This window comes from Cataglyphis hispanica, chromosome 7 (assembly GCF_021464435.1).
Source record: "Cataglyphis hispanica isolate Lineage 1 chromosome 7, ULB_Chis1_1.0, whole genome shotgun sequence".
NCBI classification, from domain to species: Eukaryota; Metazoa; Arthropoda; class Insecta; order Hymenoptera; family Formicidae; genus Cataglyphis; species Cataglyphis hispanica.
In genome coordinates, this window is record NC_065960.1 from 3,941,686 (window position 1) to 3,958,236 (window position 16,551).

Consider the following 16,551-nt stretch of genomic DNA (forward strand, 5'->3'; position numbering starts at 1 on the left):
AAATAAAAAAGTTTTTCTAACGTAAAAAATTGTATAAAATGCAATTTTTTAACAGTGCACACAATGCAATTCATTTTGATAGCCAGTTTGAAAGGCTGGTCGATCCCAACCCACATGAGTAATCGCACACATAAGCGCACGTATGTAATTTGTATTCATACGTAACACAATACAATAGCATAATACTGCAGCTTTAAGTTCGCGGAATAAATGATTGTCCGCCTTACTATACATCGCGCGCTATGTACGAACTTTGGATTGCTCGATATAAGTTATATATTATGAAAATGACGCGGTGGAGGAAGAGGGGGAGGGAGTCAACCTGTAAGGGAGATCAGGATCAGGATGAACAAGGTCGATGCTATTTAATGATATTATTGCGAGAATACAATTTGATTCCCGATAAAATTGTGACTAACGAGATGGTCATGCTATGCACTTCCGCCGGAGAACATATAAAGCCACACACGTTCTATCTGCACGCAGAGTGATGTTGTTTGTCCGAAATGCAACCATTCGGTGTATTGCTGTTGCTTCTCACCTGGCAACTCGCTGCACCCATACCAATTTTCGATAGAGGTTGTGTACAGTGCAAACAATTATTTACATTAAATTGATCGTGTATATGGGAGAAAATTGAAAAGCTAGTGCTACATTGAGATAATCAGTGTCAAAGTTGAATAAATTAAACGTACATTAAGTCTTTCAAGTCTTTAAAGTTGATAGATCAAATCTCTTCTCTCCTAAATCTTTTAATTATAATAAAAAGAACATACTGATAATTTCTAATAATGAAATTGTATCATTAAATTGATTGTATTCAAGTTATTCCACTAAAATTCCACATCTTTAATCAACATATGAAATTTTCAAGTATTAATCAATATTGATAATATTTATGATTAATATGAAGTAATTTTTCAGTTTTGTAAATATTATCATTTTATATTAAAATTATACAAATTGAAAGAGTTTAATGGTGTAATGTATTGAATTGAAATTATTCTGTTTTTGATTGCACATAATATATAACAACCAAGCATGTGCTACTGTAAACTTTTGACATTCTATTCAATGCAAACGTTTATCGCAGATGGTGTAGGTTTACATAGTGGATATCGATCAGCTGGATTCGGAGAAACTATACGAGATTGGTTCAGAATACTCAAAAATCGAATCGTGGGAAAATGGCAAGAATGGTTTGGCAACGATGATCCAACTCCAAGTTTTTCACCGCAGGATATTATCAACATCGATAAAACTATAGGAAATCGAGTATCGGGTTATCCAGGTTTATTCTTGGATTTGTGTAAGCAATTTCAATCATGTGAGATTTTAGAGTTAAAATACATATTTCCTTTTAAGATAAAATACATGTTTCCTTTTAACTCGTTGTTACATCATGATGTTGAAATTCATGTTGTGCTGAATGTTAAATCATATGTTTATGCTTCGCTATAGAACATAATTGAAAGTATCGTGATTTCGATAGTCGTACAGGAAATGTAATTAACATTGCGTATAGTATCAATTCTTTCCGAGATCTTTACAGTCCCAAGCAATTTCTACACAATCTTGATTTAACATTCCTATTATCAATTTTTTCATGGTATTAGCTAGCATATCCTTCGACCCAAAACAAGATTGGGGTATTCGAGTTGGTAACTGGTACATCATCCGGAAAGTTACAGGAAATCACTATAGTCCAGATAGCGACTCAGATGAATGGGACATGAGACCTCTGATGCCAAATCTGCCATCACCTACCATGTTTGGGATTGATTGGACACCTAATATATACGAATTCGAGATTCCAAAAACCACGCAACTTCCGACTACGCCGAAGATTAAACTGACCACGTCGCGACAACAGATATCTCAAACTGTTACTCAGACTGAATCAGTCTTAACTGAATCTACTGTAACTCTTACCGAACCGATTCCACTTACTACTCAGTTAACTGCAACTTCCACAGAGCCGACTGCAGCATCGACCGAAGAAATTCTAACTTCTACTGAACCGATTGTTACAAATGATGAATCAGTTACGATATCTACTGAATCAATCTTAACATCTACGGAAACAATTACATTTTCTACAGAATCAATTGTTCCGTCCACTGAGTCTGCAGTGACTTACACCGAACTAATTATACCGTCCATCGAGACAATGTTAAATTCCACCGAATCAATCGTAACATCTGTCGAATCTACTGTAATTATTACTGAATCAATTGCGACATCAAATGAAGAAATTATAACTAGTACTGAATTGTCTGATCGAACGTCCACTGACCTAATTTTACCTGTTTTGAATAAGAAAATAGAAGAGAACGAGACTGTCAATACACGTACTACAAAAAAGCCTCGTCCAGCATCTGCTGAAGTTATAATGTTTTAAAAACAGATCAAACGAGATTCATATACGACTAGGTTCAACTTTGTTCACTTAACAAACATTACAACTAAAATAAGTCTATTGTGAATATACTTTAATATAATTAATTTATTTTGACAATATTAACATATATTAGGAAAAAATTATAGAAAAAATAATTTTCTACACTAAAAGAAATTTATCTCAGAATTAAATTTTAGTATATTTATAAAAAGAGATAGAAAAAAAACAAGAAAAAATAATTATAGAATCTCACAACAGACTTAATCATTTAATATGACAATGATGTTATTTGGAGTATTATTTTGGTAGAGATAATGGCGCGTTAATTAAATATACAAAATAGCAATAATTTTGCATTATTCTTCTAATAATATTAAAATGCGACAATCAATTTTTATCAAAAAGAATACACACGTTTTACTCCGTAAAATTTATTATAATTACAGCTATTTTCCATAGTACAATATTATAATAACTTTTACGTCGATGAATGTTTTGCCGTCTTCATAATAGCTTGTTGTTTTACTGTAATATAAAAAAAAAATTGTGTCCAAATCAATAGAATATTTTATCTCTTATTTAAATTATTTAATACATGCACACACAATATATATATAATAAATATTTTTAATACACAAATTGCTGTAGAAATATGAAATAACGTACAGCTTCAACACATAAAGCACATAAAGCATTAAATTCCAAAATAAACATGTTAAGCATAAAGCATTAAATTCCAAAATATACACATATTGATTAAATATGAAATATTGATTAAATAAGAAATATATAACACTCACCAGCATGCACTTAGACATAATTCCATATTCAAATATATATATTATTATATCATACATATATTATTATATTATATTTAAATATTAATGATTTTGTGTATTTTTATTTCACATTGCATGCATATGTGAAACAGATTTATTTTGAAGTAAAAAAAAGTTGTTATTTTGGAATTATATACAATTATGTTACAATTGTAACTAATTTATATCAAAATATTTCGGGAAAAAAAACTAGAATTAACTCTTTTTATTAAACTTAAAAGTTTGGTAAACTAAATATTTAATAAGTTTCTAATTATTAGTTTTTTTTTTGTTAGGATAATTGTAATGGCGTATCTAATCTACAATCTCTATTTATTATTTTGAAAAAAATTTGTAATTTATAATACAAGTTTAGTGTTTATTTAATTTTTGATATTATAAATAGCATATTAAACTTAAGTTATAAATTAAATAATTAAAAGCAAAATATAAGATAAATTATTAAATTCTATACTCGCTATAAATTTCTTTAAATCTACATAAAAAAAAAAACATAAGGAAAATTGTTTAGGTATTTAAAGCCTAAGCAAAAATATGAATTTTTGTATGAAAATGTAATTATATGTAACACTACCCATAAATAAATTATTAGAATTTTATAATGATTAGTAGTTTAACAAATAAATCACAAAGATAAAATTATATATGTTCTGTAAATAATATAAATACCAAAAGAATTATCAACATGCTCATACAAATAATGTGCAAGTAACCAAAAACTAAAGTATTTTGAAACTTAAGGTTTTGCATGCTGACCCTGATCAAGCAAAAAGATATTCCCTCTGCAGAACTATGTAATGCAAATGATGATCATTTGTCTACTTCCTTCCCTAGAATGTGAATAATAGTGTATACTACTAAGGCTATGTTCCATTTGATGATTGCACATTTATAATCATCATCCATCTTTGTTTAACTTTCGATAAACAATAGGGATGAAATCATGAGCATTGCAAACATCAAGTGGAACATTTCAAATCATGCATAAGAAAAATCAAAGGAAATTTTATTTCTAAGAATTTGCTCATGATTAACTATTATTAAACTATTATTAAATCACCAATAAAAAATGTTTTATTTTTCCATTTATATTTCCTCATAAATCACATATTATGTATAAAAACTGTTTTGCAAGATCTAAACACTATAAGAAATGTCAACAAAAGTGATCTAAACTAATTAACTTTAGAAATCTTGAATTTAAGTTTTAAAAAATATATGTATCAATAAAGTTGATTATTCAATATAATATATTAGCAATTTAATTATATTAGTTATATAAAATTTGTTAAAAAAAGATTTATAAATATATATTCCAAGTCTCACTAAACATGATAATTTACCTATTACAATTATTTGAATAAAACATATAAAAGATTCCCATATCAGATAAGAAATACAATTAAGACAGATTATAATTTTGACAACAATTAAGCAAAAGCTCCTGGCATTTGAAAGAATCATTGTTCCCATGCATAAAATAAGTTTTTATATCAAGATTTAAAGATAAGAGAAAAAGTTTTTAAAAAAATTATAGTGTTAAAATATTCAAGTAATAGAGCAAGACACATATGTTTTTACATAACAAATACATTTTACATTAATTACCCTACCTTCTTAGACGCCGCTCCAACTTTACTCTTCTTAGTACCCCTAACCTTTTTCATTCTATTTTTGCGTTCTTTACGTTGCTTTCTGGTTTGCTTCTGTTTTTCAAACAGTCCATGCCTTGCTAACCTATATTTAGGTTCAAATTTCTTTGCAAAGTCCAAAGTGTCGTAAATAAGTGCAAATCCAGTAGATTTGCCACCTCCAAAATTAGTTTGAAAGCCAAATACAAAGACAACGTCTGGTGTTACTTTGTACATTTTGGCTAATTTCTCGCGTATTTCGGTTTTACGAACCGATGGTTGACCAGGATGGATTACATCTACGACCTGTAATACAAAAAGTATATATCATGTACATAGAAATTTGAATGTGTAACATTTACATGTGATATATCTCAAATGAATGATAAAAATTTACATTACAAATATTGTTCGTGCACTCACCATTTGTTTTCGGCATAAAAGCCGATTGGTCATGAACTTTCTTGTTCTGATGGTAGCTGTACCTTCCGTCTGTAATCAAGAATCAAAACATGGCAATTGTAAGTTTAGTTATTCATTGTTAAAAATCAATATATCCATAGCTATATAAAAATATCGCAAATTTAATCGACAAACGATGCGAAACATTCGGACTTAATGCAACAATTATATTATTTTTATATAAAGTGGCTCAAAAAAGAAAAATTATAAGCAAATGTAGTCACATATCAATAAGGTTATGTCTTGAGCCACATTCACTATTAATATTGATTTTGAAAATTGGTATTTTTCAAACATGATATATATGACACGTACTTTATTGGATGCCATTATTAAATTTTTAATTAAACACTATACGTTTCATTAAACGATTACTACAGAATTTATTGATACAAACTACATACCATCGTACTCGACTATCGTACGTTTGAGAATACTTGAGAAAAAGGATACACACGGAAACGCATACCGCCATCTGTAACAACATGACGTCGACACACATCCGCCTATTTTAAATAACTTAATTTTATACTAATTAAAAACAACTTTACTATGCATAGATATTTACATCTGACATATTATTTATAAATTTCGGAGAGATCTCGAAAAATAAACGATTTTTGTTATAGAGACAATAAAAAAATAATCAGCAGATAATATATGAAACTGCATTATCGGTAGTGTGTTCGAATCAACGAGAGAGTTTCTCAAGGAGACCAATACCGTGCATGTTATGTTATCATCGACGGCATGTCGGCAGCTGATTGGCGCTCGCTTAACATCGAGCCACTGCTTCTCTAGGAAGTTTCGAGAACGAATAATAAGTAATATTGGTAGGAGACGTCACTTAGCGCAGTTCAGTTCGTGAAACATTATTGCATAGCTACGGGAGAGAGACGAACGTTGTGTGAAACGTGCGCGATCATCCTTCATCGACTCTCGTCTCATCGTTTACGCAGGTAAGTCCTCGCGTAGCTACGTGGATCTCGCAATTTTTCATCGCAAGATCCGAGAGCGTTGCGGACGAGAACGAACAGACTGCCGGAATCGCGCGATCGATCAGTGGCCTTTCCTGATTTTTCGAGGCGCAGTCCCGACTGGCGTTTCACGAAGCGTAGACTCGTCTAGAACTTCTCAGAGTCGCGACAGCCGTTGCCATCGTATACACAGTCTCGTGATTTCTTTCGATTTAGCCGCGTAACGATAGATATTCCGAAATCAACAGCTTAGCGGACGGCCGAAGGTTGCGACGATATATTTGCGCGTACATATAAGCGTGAACGTTCAACATTACGAAATATTACGGATCGTCGAGAGTTGATCGCTAGGCAAGTAGTTCCTGTATTATAATAACGGCTATATAGGGAAAAAAAATAAAATGGTAGATAGTGTTAGTAATTTGAATGTTAGTTTGCTCGTCCCAGGGATCGTATCAATTAACGAGGCGACGAAGGCATCCGCCGTGAGAGAGGAAGAGAAACTCGTTTATCATTTCCGCGTGCGAAAGCATACGAGGTTTTTCCTCATGATAGCATAAACGCGTTCATTCGATCAGGTATAATTTTTCGTGAGCTATTTGGCAATCGCAGCACGCTTTGTTATAACGTATGCAGTTTCCGCTGCTCGGTTTGTGCGCTCGATATACTTATACAATAGCAGAAGGATCTAGAAAGTGTAAAGACGGCTCTTTGTTCGGCAAGCGACGAGCGCCACACCACAAATTCGCCTTTTAATTTCTTCGCTAATCTATTTAATCGTATATTCTCAGCATTTAGACGCCATTTTGAAACTCACGAACTGGACTCACTCCGCGTGGACATTATACTCTTAGAATTTACAGGCAAATTTAGTTTTAGCTTTGGTATATTTTCCATGAATGGTGCAAACAAATTTTTACACAATCTTAATAATAAATCTTCTAAAAAAAATATGATTGAGATTAGAAAAAAATAAACGATTTCAACACTTCGATTTTTGTATTTTCAGTATAACAGAAACAGAATTCAAAGTCATTGAATCAGAAATTCCGTTTTGTCAGAGTTTTTTTTATCTATAAATATTTTTCATCTATAAATTTTTACACGTTTGAAAATAAATTTAAATATGTCCCATATGCACTTAATTTGGAAAAATTGTGGCTTCTATTTTATCTTAAATAAACTTAAGTATTTACTTATATAGATTATAAATATTCATAATTATTATAATTGATTCATGATTATATTATGTGTTTGTCATGATTTGACTATATTTGAATTTGTACGTGTCATACAAGCTTTGACACATAATTATATAACATTACAAAAAAAGCAATGTGTTCAATTAAGAGAGTTGGAAGGAGGAATATATGAATATATGAGTTAATTATATGATCTAACTTGGCTACATATTTGTGCTGTTTTTAGTCATATATATAAATTACATTGTGCTACTACAATACTTATTTTATTTTTTCATCAATATAATGAATTGAGTATATGTAGTTGCCATATATAATAGTCTACCATGATGTTATTTTATCAGTTGGTTATGGAACACTGACATTTTGACAAACAATTCATCATATGCATTTTATTAATATATATATATATATATATATATAAAACTAATATTTATAATATTTGGTTATTTCTTCTCTCAACAGGAACGAGTTTACGAGTTTCGTAATACACATTGTTTAGCATACTGTGAAAATGGTTAAGGAAACTACATTTTACGATGTGTTGGGTGTGAAACCTGGATGCACGCAAGAAGATTTGAAGAAGGCCTATAGAAAACTTGCTTTGAAATATCATCCTGATAAAAATCCTAATGAGGGTGAAAAGGTTCATTTTTAAAATATTTACTAATTATAAATGTTATATGTAATAAAATTTAAGATTTATAAAATATTGTATATGTTACATTATAGTTTAAGCAAATTTCTCAAGCATATGAGGTATTGTCAAATCCTGAGAAGAAGCGTATCTATGATCAAGGCGGAGAGCAAGCTTTAAAAGAAGGTGGTATGGGCAACAGTGGTTTCTCATCTCCTATGGATATCTTTGACATGTTCTTTGGTGGAGGATTTGGTGGACGAGGTAGGGGAAGAGGTAGAGAGCGCAAAGGTCAAGATGTTATGCATCAATTATCAGTTTCCTTGGAGGAACTTTACAAGGGAACTGTTCGTAAACTTGCTCTGCAAAAAAATGTTATTTGCGAGAAATGTGAAGGTAAGTATTTTACAGAAATAGTAATTGTACAAAAATCTATTTAGATAAGATGATTTTCATCATTTTCTGATTAGGTATTGGAGGAAAGAAAGGTTCTGTTGAGCAATGTACGACGTGTCATGGCTCTGGTCTGCAAGTACAAATCCAGCAATTAGGTCCAGGAATGTTGCAACACTTACAAACTATGTGTTCAGACTGTAAAGGTCAGGGTGAACGTATCAATCCTCGTGATCGTTGTAAACATTGCAATGGAAGAAAGACCATTAGAGATAGAAAAATCCTCGAAGTTCATGTTGATCCAGGCATGGTAGATGGTCAAAAGATCGTTTTCACTGGTGAAGGTGATCAAGAACCAGATTTAGAGCCCGGTGACATAGTTATTCTTCTTGAAGAAAAGGAACATGAAGTATTCAAGTTAGTTATAATTAAAAATTTTAATGCAATTTACTCATCGATGTAATTAATCATTGTACTAACATTGTGATAAATCATTTTTTAGACGATCAAGAAATGATTTGATTATGCGGATGCAATTAGAATTAGTAGAAGCATTGTGTGGATTCCAGAAAGTTATTCGTACTTTGGATGGTAGAGATTTAGTGATAACTTCTTATCCTGGCACTGTAACAAAACACGGAGACTTGAAATGCATCTTGAATGAGGGCATGCCGATTTACAAGGATCCATTTACACACGGTAGGCTCATAATACAATTCATAGTCAATTTCCCGAAGAGCATAGAACCGTCGGTTATCCCGACATTGGAGCAATGTCTACCACCGAGAGAAGAAGTTATAATTCCGGACAACGCCGAGGAGTGCTTGCTCACCGACTTAGATCCTGAACAGGAGCAAAGGCGGAGAGACACGAGACAGGTGTACGAAGAAGACGAAGGAGGTCCATCGCGAGTCCAATGTGCCACACATTAATTTGATTACATTAACGTTGTAATAAACATAGCCATTTCTTTCATTTCGAACTTTCTGTCCCATTCGATTTCGCGTATCACGTTAAAGAAAGAAATAACATAGAGTTGGATATATAAGAAATACATAAAAATGAATTTGAAACAATTCATATCTGGATATGCGCAGAACTGTGAATATACTACAGTTGTGGATTCTTCAATGAGATCTTTACGCGATAATTAGGCGTTGCAACTGAATAGATGGATTATTATCTGGTGATGAGAGAAATCTCTATTATGCTGGAAGTAGATTGAAAGTACATATTAAATTCTTGCGAAATATCTCAATGAGATCTATCAGTTTCACTTAAGTAGAAGAAAAAAAGTATGTACTTATCATTACAAAGTGATAAGGAAATTTATTTAATATATTAACGTAACGTTTTATGATATCAATCCTGAATTACAAGCTAATTATATGTGTCTTCAAGCATCATTATTGTTCACTATTTGACCAGTTATATTGCCCAATAATTATCAGTTCAGCAGTGATTGCTATATATAAAACTAGAATTAAAATTCATATACATATATTTAGTTCAAATTCGTGAATTATCCGTGTATACTATTACTTTTGGTCCTCCAAATAATAGCAGCATTTGATTACTCCACAAGTTTTGAACAGTTTAAAAATTTTTATTTTTTACAGTTTTTTTAGAGCTTATAAAAGTAATATTGAAATGTGTCAATCGATGTGCAAACGACAATGTTTTAAATATCTAGCTAAAGCGTGGGATAATATAACATCGAGCCCTATCGGTGGTCTTCGAGAAAGAAATGAAACATTATTCCATATTCATAGTATATTTAATTTTTTCTTCAATCGCTTTTGTATACTGGCATGTGACGATAATAACGAAAATACAGTTTTGTTTGCGAATAATGCAAATAAAAAGGAGAATCAGGTTCCTGTGTGTGTGTGTGTATGGACGATTGCGCGTATTTATAAACAGCTCTGTGCAATTATACACTATTGGATCTAATAATTCATTTCTTATACATTAGCCCATTTTAAGATTTTATTGCATATCCCTATAATAAAATCGATGGTTGTAAAATTAGAAAATTTTGAAAATTCAAGTAATGATTTTTTATACAATAAGCTATATTCATTTCTATAAAAATTTATTTTGTTTTTTTTACTATAACTCCATCAACGCGCATGAACAAATGTTCTAGATTCTAGACAATTTTGAAACCCTGTTGTACAATATTATAAATTAATATTTTGAAACACATATCCTCCCGCATTCACATAATTTACTTGTATACATGGTCTTGTACTCGCAATTACTATAGTGAATTTTATTAAATAGCTACATATGTCTCTCGTAATCTTATTTATTATAGGAAAAATTGGTGATCGATAGTATTTTTTTTTTTGAACATCTTAAATAAATTCGAAACTGTGAAATGTGTGTACGAAATTATCATGATTTTACACCTTTGCGAGATCTGTAACTCCAAATGTACTTTTGTCCCGTGAATTTGCCTTAATTTCCTGTATTAATTCATTGTGAACTAACATAAGTTAATTGTTGCAATGTTATATTATTTAATTCTTTATTAGTTTTATCAATGCGCTAAAATATGTGTATAACTTTTTCTAGTTTTAGAAAAAAATAATTAAATTATTAAAACGCAAGCTCCAAATTAAGTTGTATGACAAAAATGAAAATTTTTTGGATATCAATGTTTTGTTTTTTTTTTTTTAAATATTCGTAAAAAAATAATGAAATAAGAATGTGGAGCAACATTTTAATATTTTTAGTATTTATAATTATTACTACTTAATTAATACTCATAGTTTTATAAATCTCCGATTATGTGATTATTCGTTAATCCGTATTTTTAATTATTGCAAGTATTTATAGATATATCTTTACACATCTCTGACTCGTCAAACATTCATTTATTATTACATCGCTGATTTTAAATTGAAGAATGTGATAAATTCAAGAATTGCTTATTTAAAAGATGAAAATTTGGATGATTCCAACGAAAGAGAGAGAGAGAGAGAGAGAGAGAGTGAGAGTGAAGCACGAAGTGAGATTTATAAGCTCGTAATGTGACCGCGGAATTAACGAGCGCATTGTCCGAGAGATAGCGGCACCATCGCCATTGCGCGTGTCGAGGGCCAATGTTTTTAGCGATGTACTTAGTGACGTGCGAGTGGCCTCGAGAGAGGCCTGTCGTCGCAGAGGTTTCTGGGTATGCGGTGGGAGCCATATTTTTCCAATATCAGTTACGCGAAAAACAGCGTAGCGTACGGCAGATCATCTGGCAGGCATGGCATTTCGATCGGCGGTGCCGCGCGGTGTCTGTATCGGTCGGTGGTGAGTGATCGCTCGCGCGTTAATCGCAAGGACAACGAACGCAATCCGACGCGCGAGTTGTCGGAGCGTCGCGCGCGACCGTTGCTCGTCACAAAATATATAATAATAATCGACCGCTGTATACAAGCGCGCGAGCGAGACGCGAGAGAAACGGAGTAGCGCGGGCCGCGCAGGTGTTCGGCTTGGCAAGAGGGTTAGTTAACTTAACCCGAGTTCGTAACCGCGCTAGTAGTAATGGTGAGATGGTGGTGGTAGTAGTAGTAGTAGTAGTAGCGGTAGAAGCGTAACAGTGGTCGTTGGTAGTGGTGGTCGCGGCACGAGGCAGTGGTAATGGTGGTGGTGGTAAAAGAGTGGTGGTGGTGGTGGTGGTCGTGATGCTGCTGCTGCTGTGACGATGACACAGCGTCACAACACGACGTTCGTCCGTCCGTGCGCGATTTAACTCGAATCGTTACGCCGGCGGTGTTTTTTTTTTTTTCTTCTTTCGTACGTCGAGCGCGTTCGCGCCATATTACCGATCGAGCGCCGACTTGAGACGACTCGAGCCGAGTCGTTCGGCGCGATTAAAGCGCGTATATACGCAGTCAGTGTCGAGGGAGATGGCTCGCCGCCCGGCCGCGATACCGTGAGGCTCGCGAGATCGTGATCGTAACGCGACGGTTGTTTCTTCACTTTCGGCCACCGATAATACTCCTTACATCGATCGATGACGTAATCGAGTGCGCGTCTTGGAAATGTAACGCGATACGGGACCAAGTGTGGCGTATGTGAGTGAAAAAACGCGATTCGAACCGTGGCGTCATTGACACGACCTATCAGTGTGTGTGTTGACTATCGTAAGGTAAAGTGAGGTGAAATAATTTTCGGTAAGCGAACGTGCGGTGCATCCCGATAATATCGCGATCCTTCGCGATATCAATCTCGGATTGTTCGCGCCGAATTTAACGGCGACGTAGTTGCGCGCGCAAAGCAACATCGAGTGCGCGTGTGTGCGATCATCGCGACGTGGAATCATCGCTCGCCGATTTCGAGTCGCGGGGGGAGGATCGGGGAGTCGGGTGGGTGGCGCGGACCGTCACCTTGAATCGAGACCTTGGCGTTCTCTCTCGTTCTCGGGAGACGTAATTCCCTCCGATAGACAAGCGGCTCGCCTACGCGCGTCAGGCCGCGCCGGCTACGAGAGTTTCGAGTGAACTTGGCAGCGGTAGTCGTGACCTTGCTCGACCGCCGTTACGAACATGCTGCGTAACGACTCGCGACGCTCATCCGCGACGCGGCAAAAGGATTCGACGTCCGAAGTGCCGCGAGACGGGCAATTTTGAGAAAAGAAGTCGACGATAAAGCGAAGTCAGCCGGCTGACTCCGATGGCAGCATCTCGAATTTCGATCGCGTTCGCGTTCACGTGTGTCGACGTATCACCAGTGGCGATATTTTGACGAGCGTGCAGATATCTTCGTGGGAAAGAGAAGGAAGAAGGAGCAAATCGAGGAATAACCGCCGGACTTTCGCGGGAGAAACAAGTCGTCGGCGCGTCTCGCGCCATGCACGGCGATCCCCGCCACGTGAAGGAGGTTAGACGGCCATTGACCGGCGAGCACCGGCAGTGTATACTACTACGCGCGGCAAACACGCGCCGGTTTTGAGTTACGTACGACGAGTATCGCGCCATTGGAGGCCATCCGTGCGCCGCGATATTCGTATATTATGTCGTGCTACGAGTGCCGCGCGGAAAAACACAACGGGACGTGGAACAACGGCAAACGCGCGACGATCCGAAGACTATCGGAAAGATCATCGTCGAGCGCGTGAGGTTCGTGCCTGCGGAGGATGCGGCACCCGTGGATCGAGTACCCGTCGCCTGTGTCTCCACGTAGGCGAGCTACGTGCCACGTTGTGCCAGTGATGTCGTGGGTGTCGTCGGAGTCATCCGCAGCGCTGCTGGACCTGGACCATGGCCGGCAAGCCTGAGCAGCCGTCCACGCTCCCTGCTCCCCCGAGTCACGGCCATCAGCTTCACCATCCACAACAACATCAGCATCCGCAGCAAGTGCAACAGCGGCATCAGCAACAACAATCGCATCATTCGCAGCAGCACCAGCAACAAGCTTTACAGCAGAACAGCGTTCTAGTGTACGTATCGGGGGAGAACTTTGCGTACGCCACGGCGGTGGGTCAGAATGTCGCCGCGACCGCTGCTGCCGCTATCGCGGTCGGTTATCAGTCACAACCGCATCAGCAGCAGACGACGCAATACGCTGGCATTCTGCAGGCGCCGCAGGTGGCGACGGCGCAGGCGGCTGCGACGACTTTTCCCGCCAAAACTGCCGTATACTGCGCCGACGGCAGTGACGGCGGAGTCAACGTAGGGAACAACGTCGTCACCTCTGCGATCGGCGGCTGTTGCCGTCTGAAATCGTCACTCGAGACGACGATGACGACGACGACGACGGTGGCGGCAACAACGGCGGTAGCTACCGCGAATACCAACGCGGATGGCAGCGAGTCCAAGCGAGCTTCTTCTCTGGTTAATAACGAGGAGGACGAGGAAGATTACACGATGCTGTATCGACAGGCCAATCTGGGGCAACCGATCACGGCGGCATCGATGACGACGATGATGACGACGTCGCGCGAGAACAAGCGAGCGTCGGAGAATGGAGATTGCACCGCCTCGGCGGACGGTCTCGGTAACGATCATCCGATGGTATCCAGCGCCAAGACGTACCAGACGCGGCTCCAGCACGGCGATGTGTACTCTGCGAGGATAAGTAGCGAGACGTATAACGTTACGACAGCTAATAGAATCGTCGCGCAATCGAATCCCGGTGACGTAGGACTTCTCGGCGATGACGGTTGCGTCGCGTACGGTACATCGACGTCCGGTAGCAACGGTATCGTGCTTCAAAACGGTGAGCAGCAGGCCGTAGATGACAAGGGCCGGCAGCAGGACAATTTCGATAATCAGCAGACCGCTTCCTCGTCAGCGTCGAGCGCGACGGTTATCGGTGTTGGTGATATCGGTAGTGGTGCGGTAATCGGTGGTTGCGACTCGATACGATCCGACGAATCGTCAACGACGTACAGCAGCCTCAGCAGCCCTGATGAGAGTCAGAGTCATCAGCAGCCGGTGGGACAGCACGACGGTGTTGTGCCGGCGAATAACAATCATTCCGGAGGTGGTAGTGCGTGCGCGCAGCAGGCTGCGCGCCAGCAGCCGCCGTTGCGTGTCAATGGCAATAACAATAACGGTAATAACGGTGTGCAGCATAGCGCAGTGGTGTTGACAATGAACGGTAGTGCGGTGATTACGCAGCAGCAACAGCAGCAACAACAACAGTCACCCGCGATCACCGTGCCACGTGGATGGAAAAGGATATGCACCAATGGGGTCATCATTTACATCAGGTGAGTTTTCATCAATGCTTACCGCTATTATTCATAACCAGTGATTCTCAACCTAATTCGCGTGCTATACCATTGCGTGAAATAAATTGGAAGAAACAATAATAGAATTTACTTGCGAATATATATTTATATAAAATTATTAATTATTACATTTATTTTTTTTTTTTTGCAACATATTTTCTTTTCTCACTTTTTGAATTATCTTATCACGTTATAATTTTGACGGAGCAAGTTGATAACCACTGGCCTAATGCTTGCGTAATACACATACGTTCGAAACTTGGCGTCGATTTCTTGGAACGAGAAACATTCTCGTCCCTATCTTTCCGTTTCACGAAAATGATTCGAACGTATAAAGTTAAATGGGCCGTATTAGCGGGTGCTTTTAATTTGTCTCGACTTAAGAGTGACTCCAGACCGATTCGAAGTATCGATCCGAAATTAAAGCGCGTACGGCACGTGTAGCTTTAATTTCGCTAATGGAATTAAATTTCGTTTAGTTTAAATGTACTAGCACGTGTGTTATATTCCTATCGAAACCGGTGGAATTGGTGTATATGTGTAAAGATTGATTGATTTACAAAATTTGAAATAATCAATTATACATGCAATTTGATTCGGTAATATGAAACGTGTTGCACTTTAATGTCAATTTATTAAAACTCGATTCGGTGTTTCGTGAGTTAACCATTTTTGCGTGAAATTATTTAATCTTATCAAATTTTTATGTTTTCGATATCATAGTCGATTATTATTTATTAATTTATAATAACGATTGATATAAATTATACCGTATTTACAATATGTGGAAAATCGAATTTTTGCAAATGGAATTAAGACGATCTCAAACATGGACAGTTTTTTCTATATATTCGCTACCGGCGATCGATCGAAACGTGAGTGACTCCGAACGGAAGCGACATATTTATTTCATTTTACACTTACACGAGACGTCTCTAAAATAGCGCCTAGCTCTTCCAGAGAGCGGCAAGTCGCGCGCGCGCGCGCGCACAATTATCTAAATTTAGATCAGTCAGCTGTTCGGGGAGATCTTAAAAAGGCCACAAGGTTCTTTTTTCGAAATCTTTTTGTAATCCGACCGTGCAAAAAAAAAAACACGACTTTTCTCAGAGCTAGAGGTTTCGGCTTTACATTTTGTCTCTCTTCCTCCTTCTTTCCTCTCATCGCGTGGAAAGCGTAGAAGTCGCCTTCCTACCTAACTCATTGTGCTTTTATGGTTCCTTTGAAAAATCTGTTCAAGGGTCACTTTCATCTTCCGTCACTGTTCTGACTCTTT

The 16,551-nt window shown here is 37.0% G+C and overlaps 4 protein-coding genes across 14 annotated transcripts in view; 3 read left to right on the forward strand and 1 right to left on the reverse strand.

Moving 5' to 3' along the window:
• Positions 1–64: 64 nt before the first annotated feature.
• Positions 65–2,685, forward strand: LOC126851148 (uncharacterized). 3 transcript variants are annotated; one of them, XM_050594809.1, is made up of 3 exons: positions 65–354; positions 1,094–1,309; positions 1,617–2,685. In XM_050594809.1, the coding sequence occupies exons 1-3, from the start codon at positions 243–245 to the stop codon at positions 2,399–2,401; spliced, it is 1,113 nt and encodes a 370-aa protein (XP_050450766.1). In that variant the 5' UTR covers positions 65–242; the 3' UTR covers positions 2,402–2,685. The 3 variants fall into 3 exon arrangements, with proteins under 3 accessions (XP_050450766.1, XP_050450768.1, XP_050450767.1); XM_050594811.1 differs by having other exon boundaries at positions 1,686–2,685; XM_050594810.1 differs by lacking the exon at positions 65–354 and adding an exon at positions 380–579.
• A 131-nt stretch (positions 2,686–2,816) lies between these two features.
• Positions 2,817–5,879, reverse strand: LOC126851165 (40S ribosomal protein S24). Of its 3 annotated transcripts, none has more exons than XR_007687648.1 (5): positions 5,738–5,879; positions 5,295–5,363; positions 4,854–5,177; positions 3,997–4,070; positions 2,817–2,926 (listed from the first exon to the last, which is right to left on the reverse strand). XR_007687648.1 is itself a non-coding variant. In XM_050594838.1 (4 exons), exons 1-4 carry the CDS (start codon positions 5,661–5,663, stop codon positions 2,924–2,926), a joined length of 411 nt encoding a protein of 136 aa, XP_050450795.1. In that variant the 5' UTR covers positions 5,664–5,770; the 3' UTR covers positions 2,817–2,923. The 3 variants fall into 3 exon arrangements, 1 of the variants encoding a protein (XP_050450795.1); XR_007687647.1 differs by having other exon boundaries at positions 5,649–5,772; XM_050594838.1 differs by lacking the exon at positions 3,997–4,070 and having other exon boundaries at positions 5,649–5,770.
• A 259-nt stretch (positions 5,880–6,138) lies between these two features.
• Positions 6,139–10,930, forward strand: LOC126851147 (dnaJ homolog subfamily A member 1). Of its 4 annotated transcripts, none has more exons than XM_050594805.1 (5): positions 6,139–6,292; positions 7,978–8,158; positions 8,245–8,545; positions 8,620–8,959; positions 9,045–10,930. In XM_050594805.1, the coding sequence occupies exons 2-5, from the start codon at positions 8,027–8,029 to the stop codon at positions 9,472–9,474; spliced, it is 1,203 nt and encodes a 400-aa protein (XP_050450762.1). In that variant the 5' UTR covers positions 6,139–6,292; positions 7,978–8,026; the 3' UTR covers positions 9,475–10,930. The 4 variants fall into 4 exon arrangements, with proteins under 4 accessions (XP_050450762.1, XP_050450763.1, XP_050450765.1 ...); XM_050594806.1 differs by lacking the exon at positions 6,139–6,292 and adding an exon at positions 6,315–6,661; XM_050594808.1 differs by lacking the exon at positions 6,139–6,292 and adding an exon at positions 6,315–6,597.
• Positions 10,931–11,672: 742 nt separating this feature from the next.
• The window catches only part of LOC126851118 (mucin-17-like), a 191,536-nt gene continuing 186,657 nt past the window's right edge, over positions 11,673–16,551 (forward strand). For 2 of the 4 annotated variants that reach the window (XM_050594747.1, XM_050594748.1), the window contains exon 1: positions 11,677–15,254. In XM_050594747.1, coding sequence (XP_050450704.1) covers positions 13,801–15,254 — 1,454 coding nt within the window. In that variant the 5' untranslated portion in view covers positions 11,677–13,800. Of the gene's footprint in view, positions 15,255–16,551 lie in introns of all 4 variants that reach the window. The other 2 variants (XM_050594746.1, XM_050594749.1) reach the window with 2 other exon arrangements.

What these genes read in the sequence shown, in the direction of transcription:
- LOC126851148 (XM_050594809.1), top strand. Translation starts at nt 243, where the DNA reads ATGTACGAACTTTGGATTGCTCGATATAAGTTATATATTATGAAAATG. An exon ending in TCAGGATCAGGATGAACAAG is followed by an intron (nt 355 to 1,093) that starts GTCGATGCTATT and finishes CGTTTATCGCAG; the next exon opens with ATGGTGTAGGTTTACATAGT. An exon ending in AGGTTTATTCTTGGATTTGT is followed by an intron (nt 1,310 to 1,616) that starts GTAAGCAATTTC and finishes TCATGGTATTAG; the next exon opens with CTAGCATATCCTTCGACCCA.
- LOC126851147 (XM_050594805.1), top strand. Translation starts at nt 8,027, where the DNA reads ATGGTTAAGGAAACTACATTTTACGATGTGTTGGGTGTGAAACCTGGA. An exon ending in ATCCTAATGAGGGTGAAAAG is followed by an intron (nt 8,159 to 8,244) that starts GTTCATTTTTAA and finishes GTTACATTATAG; the next exon opens with TTTAAGCAAATTTCTCAAGC. An exon ending in AAGGAACATGAAGTATTCAA is followed by an intron (nt 8,960 to 9,044) that starts GTTAGTTATAAT and finishes ATCATTTTTTAG; the next exon opens with ACGATCAAGAAATGATTTGA.
- LOC126851165 (XM_050594838.1), bottom strand. An exon ending in TTTTATGCCGAAAACAAATG is followed by an intron (nt 5,178 to 5,294) that starts GTGAGTGCACGA and finishes TTTGTATTACAG; the next exon opens with GTCGTAGATGTAATCCATCC.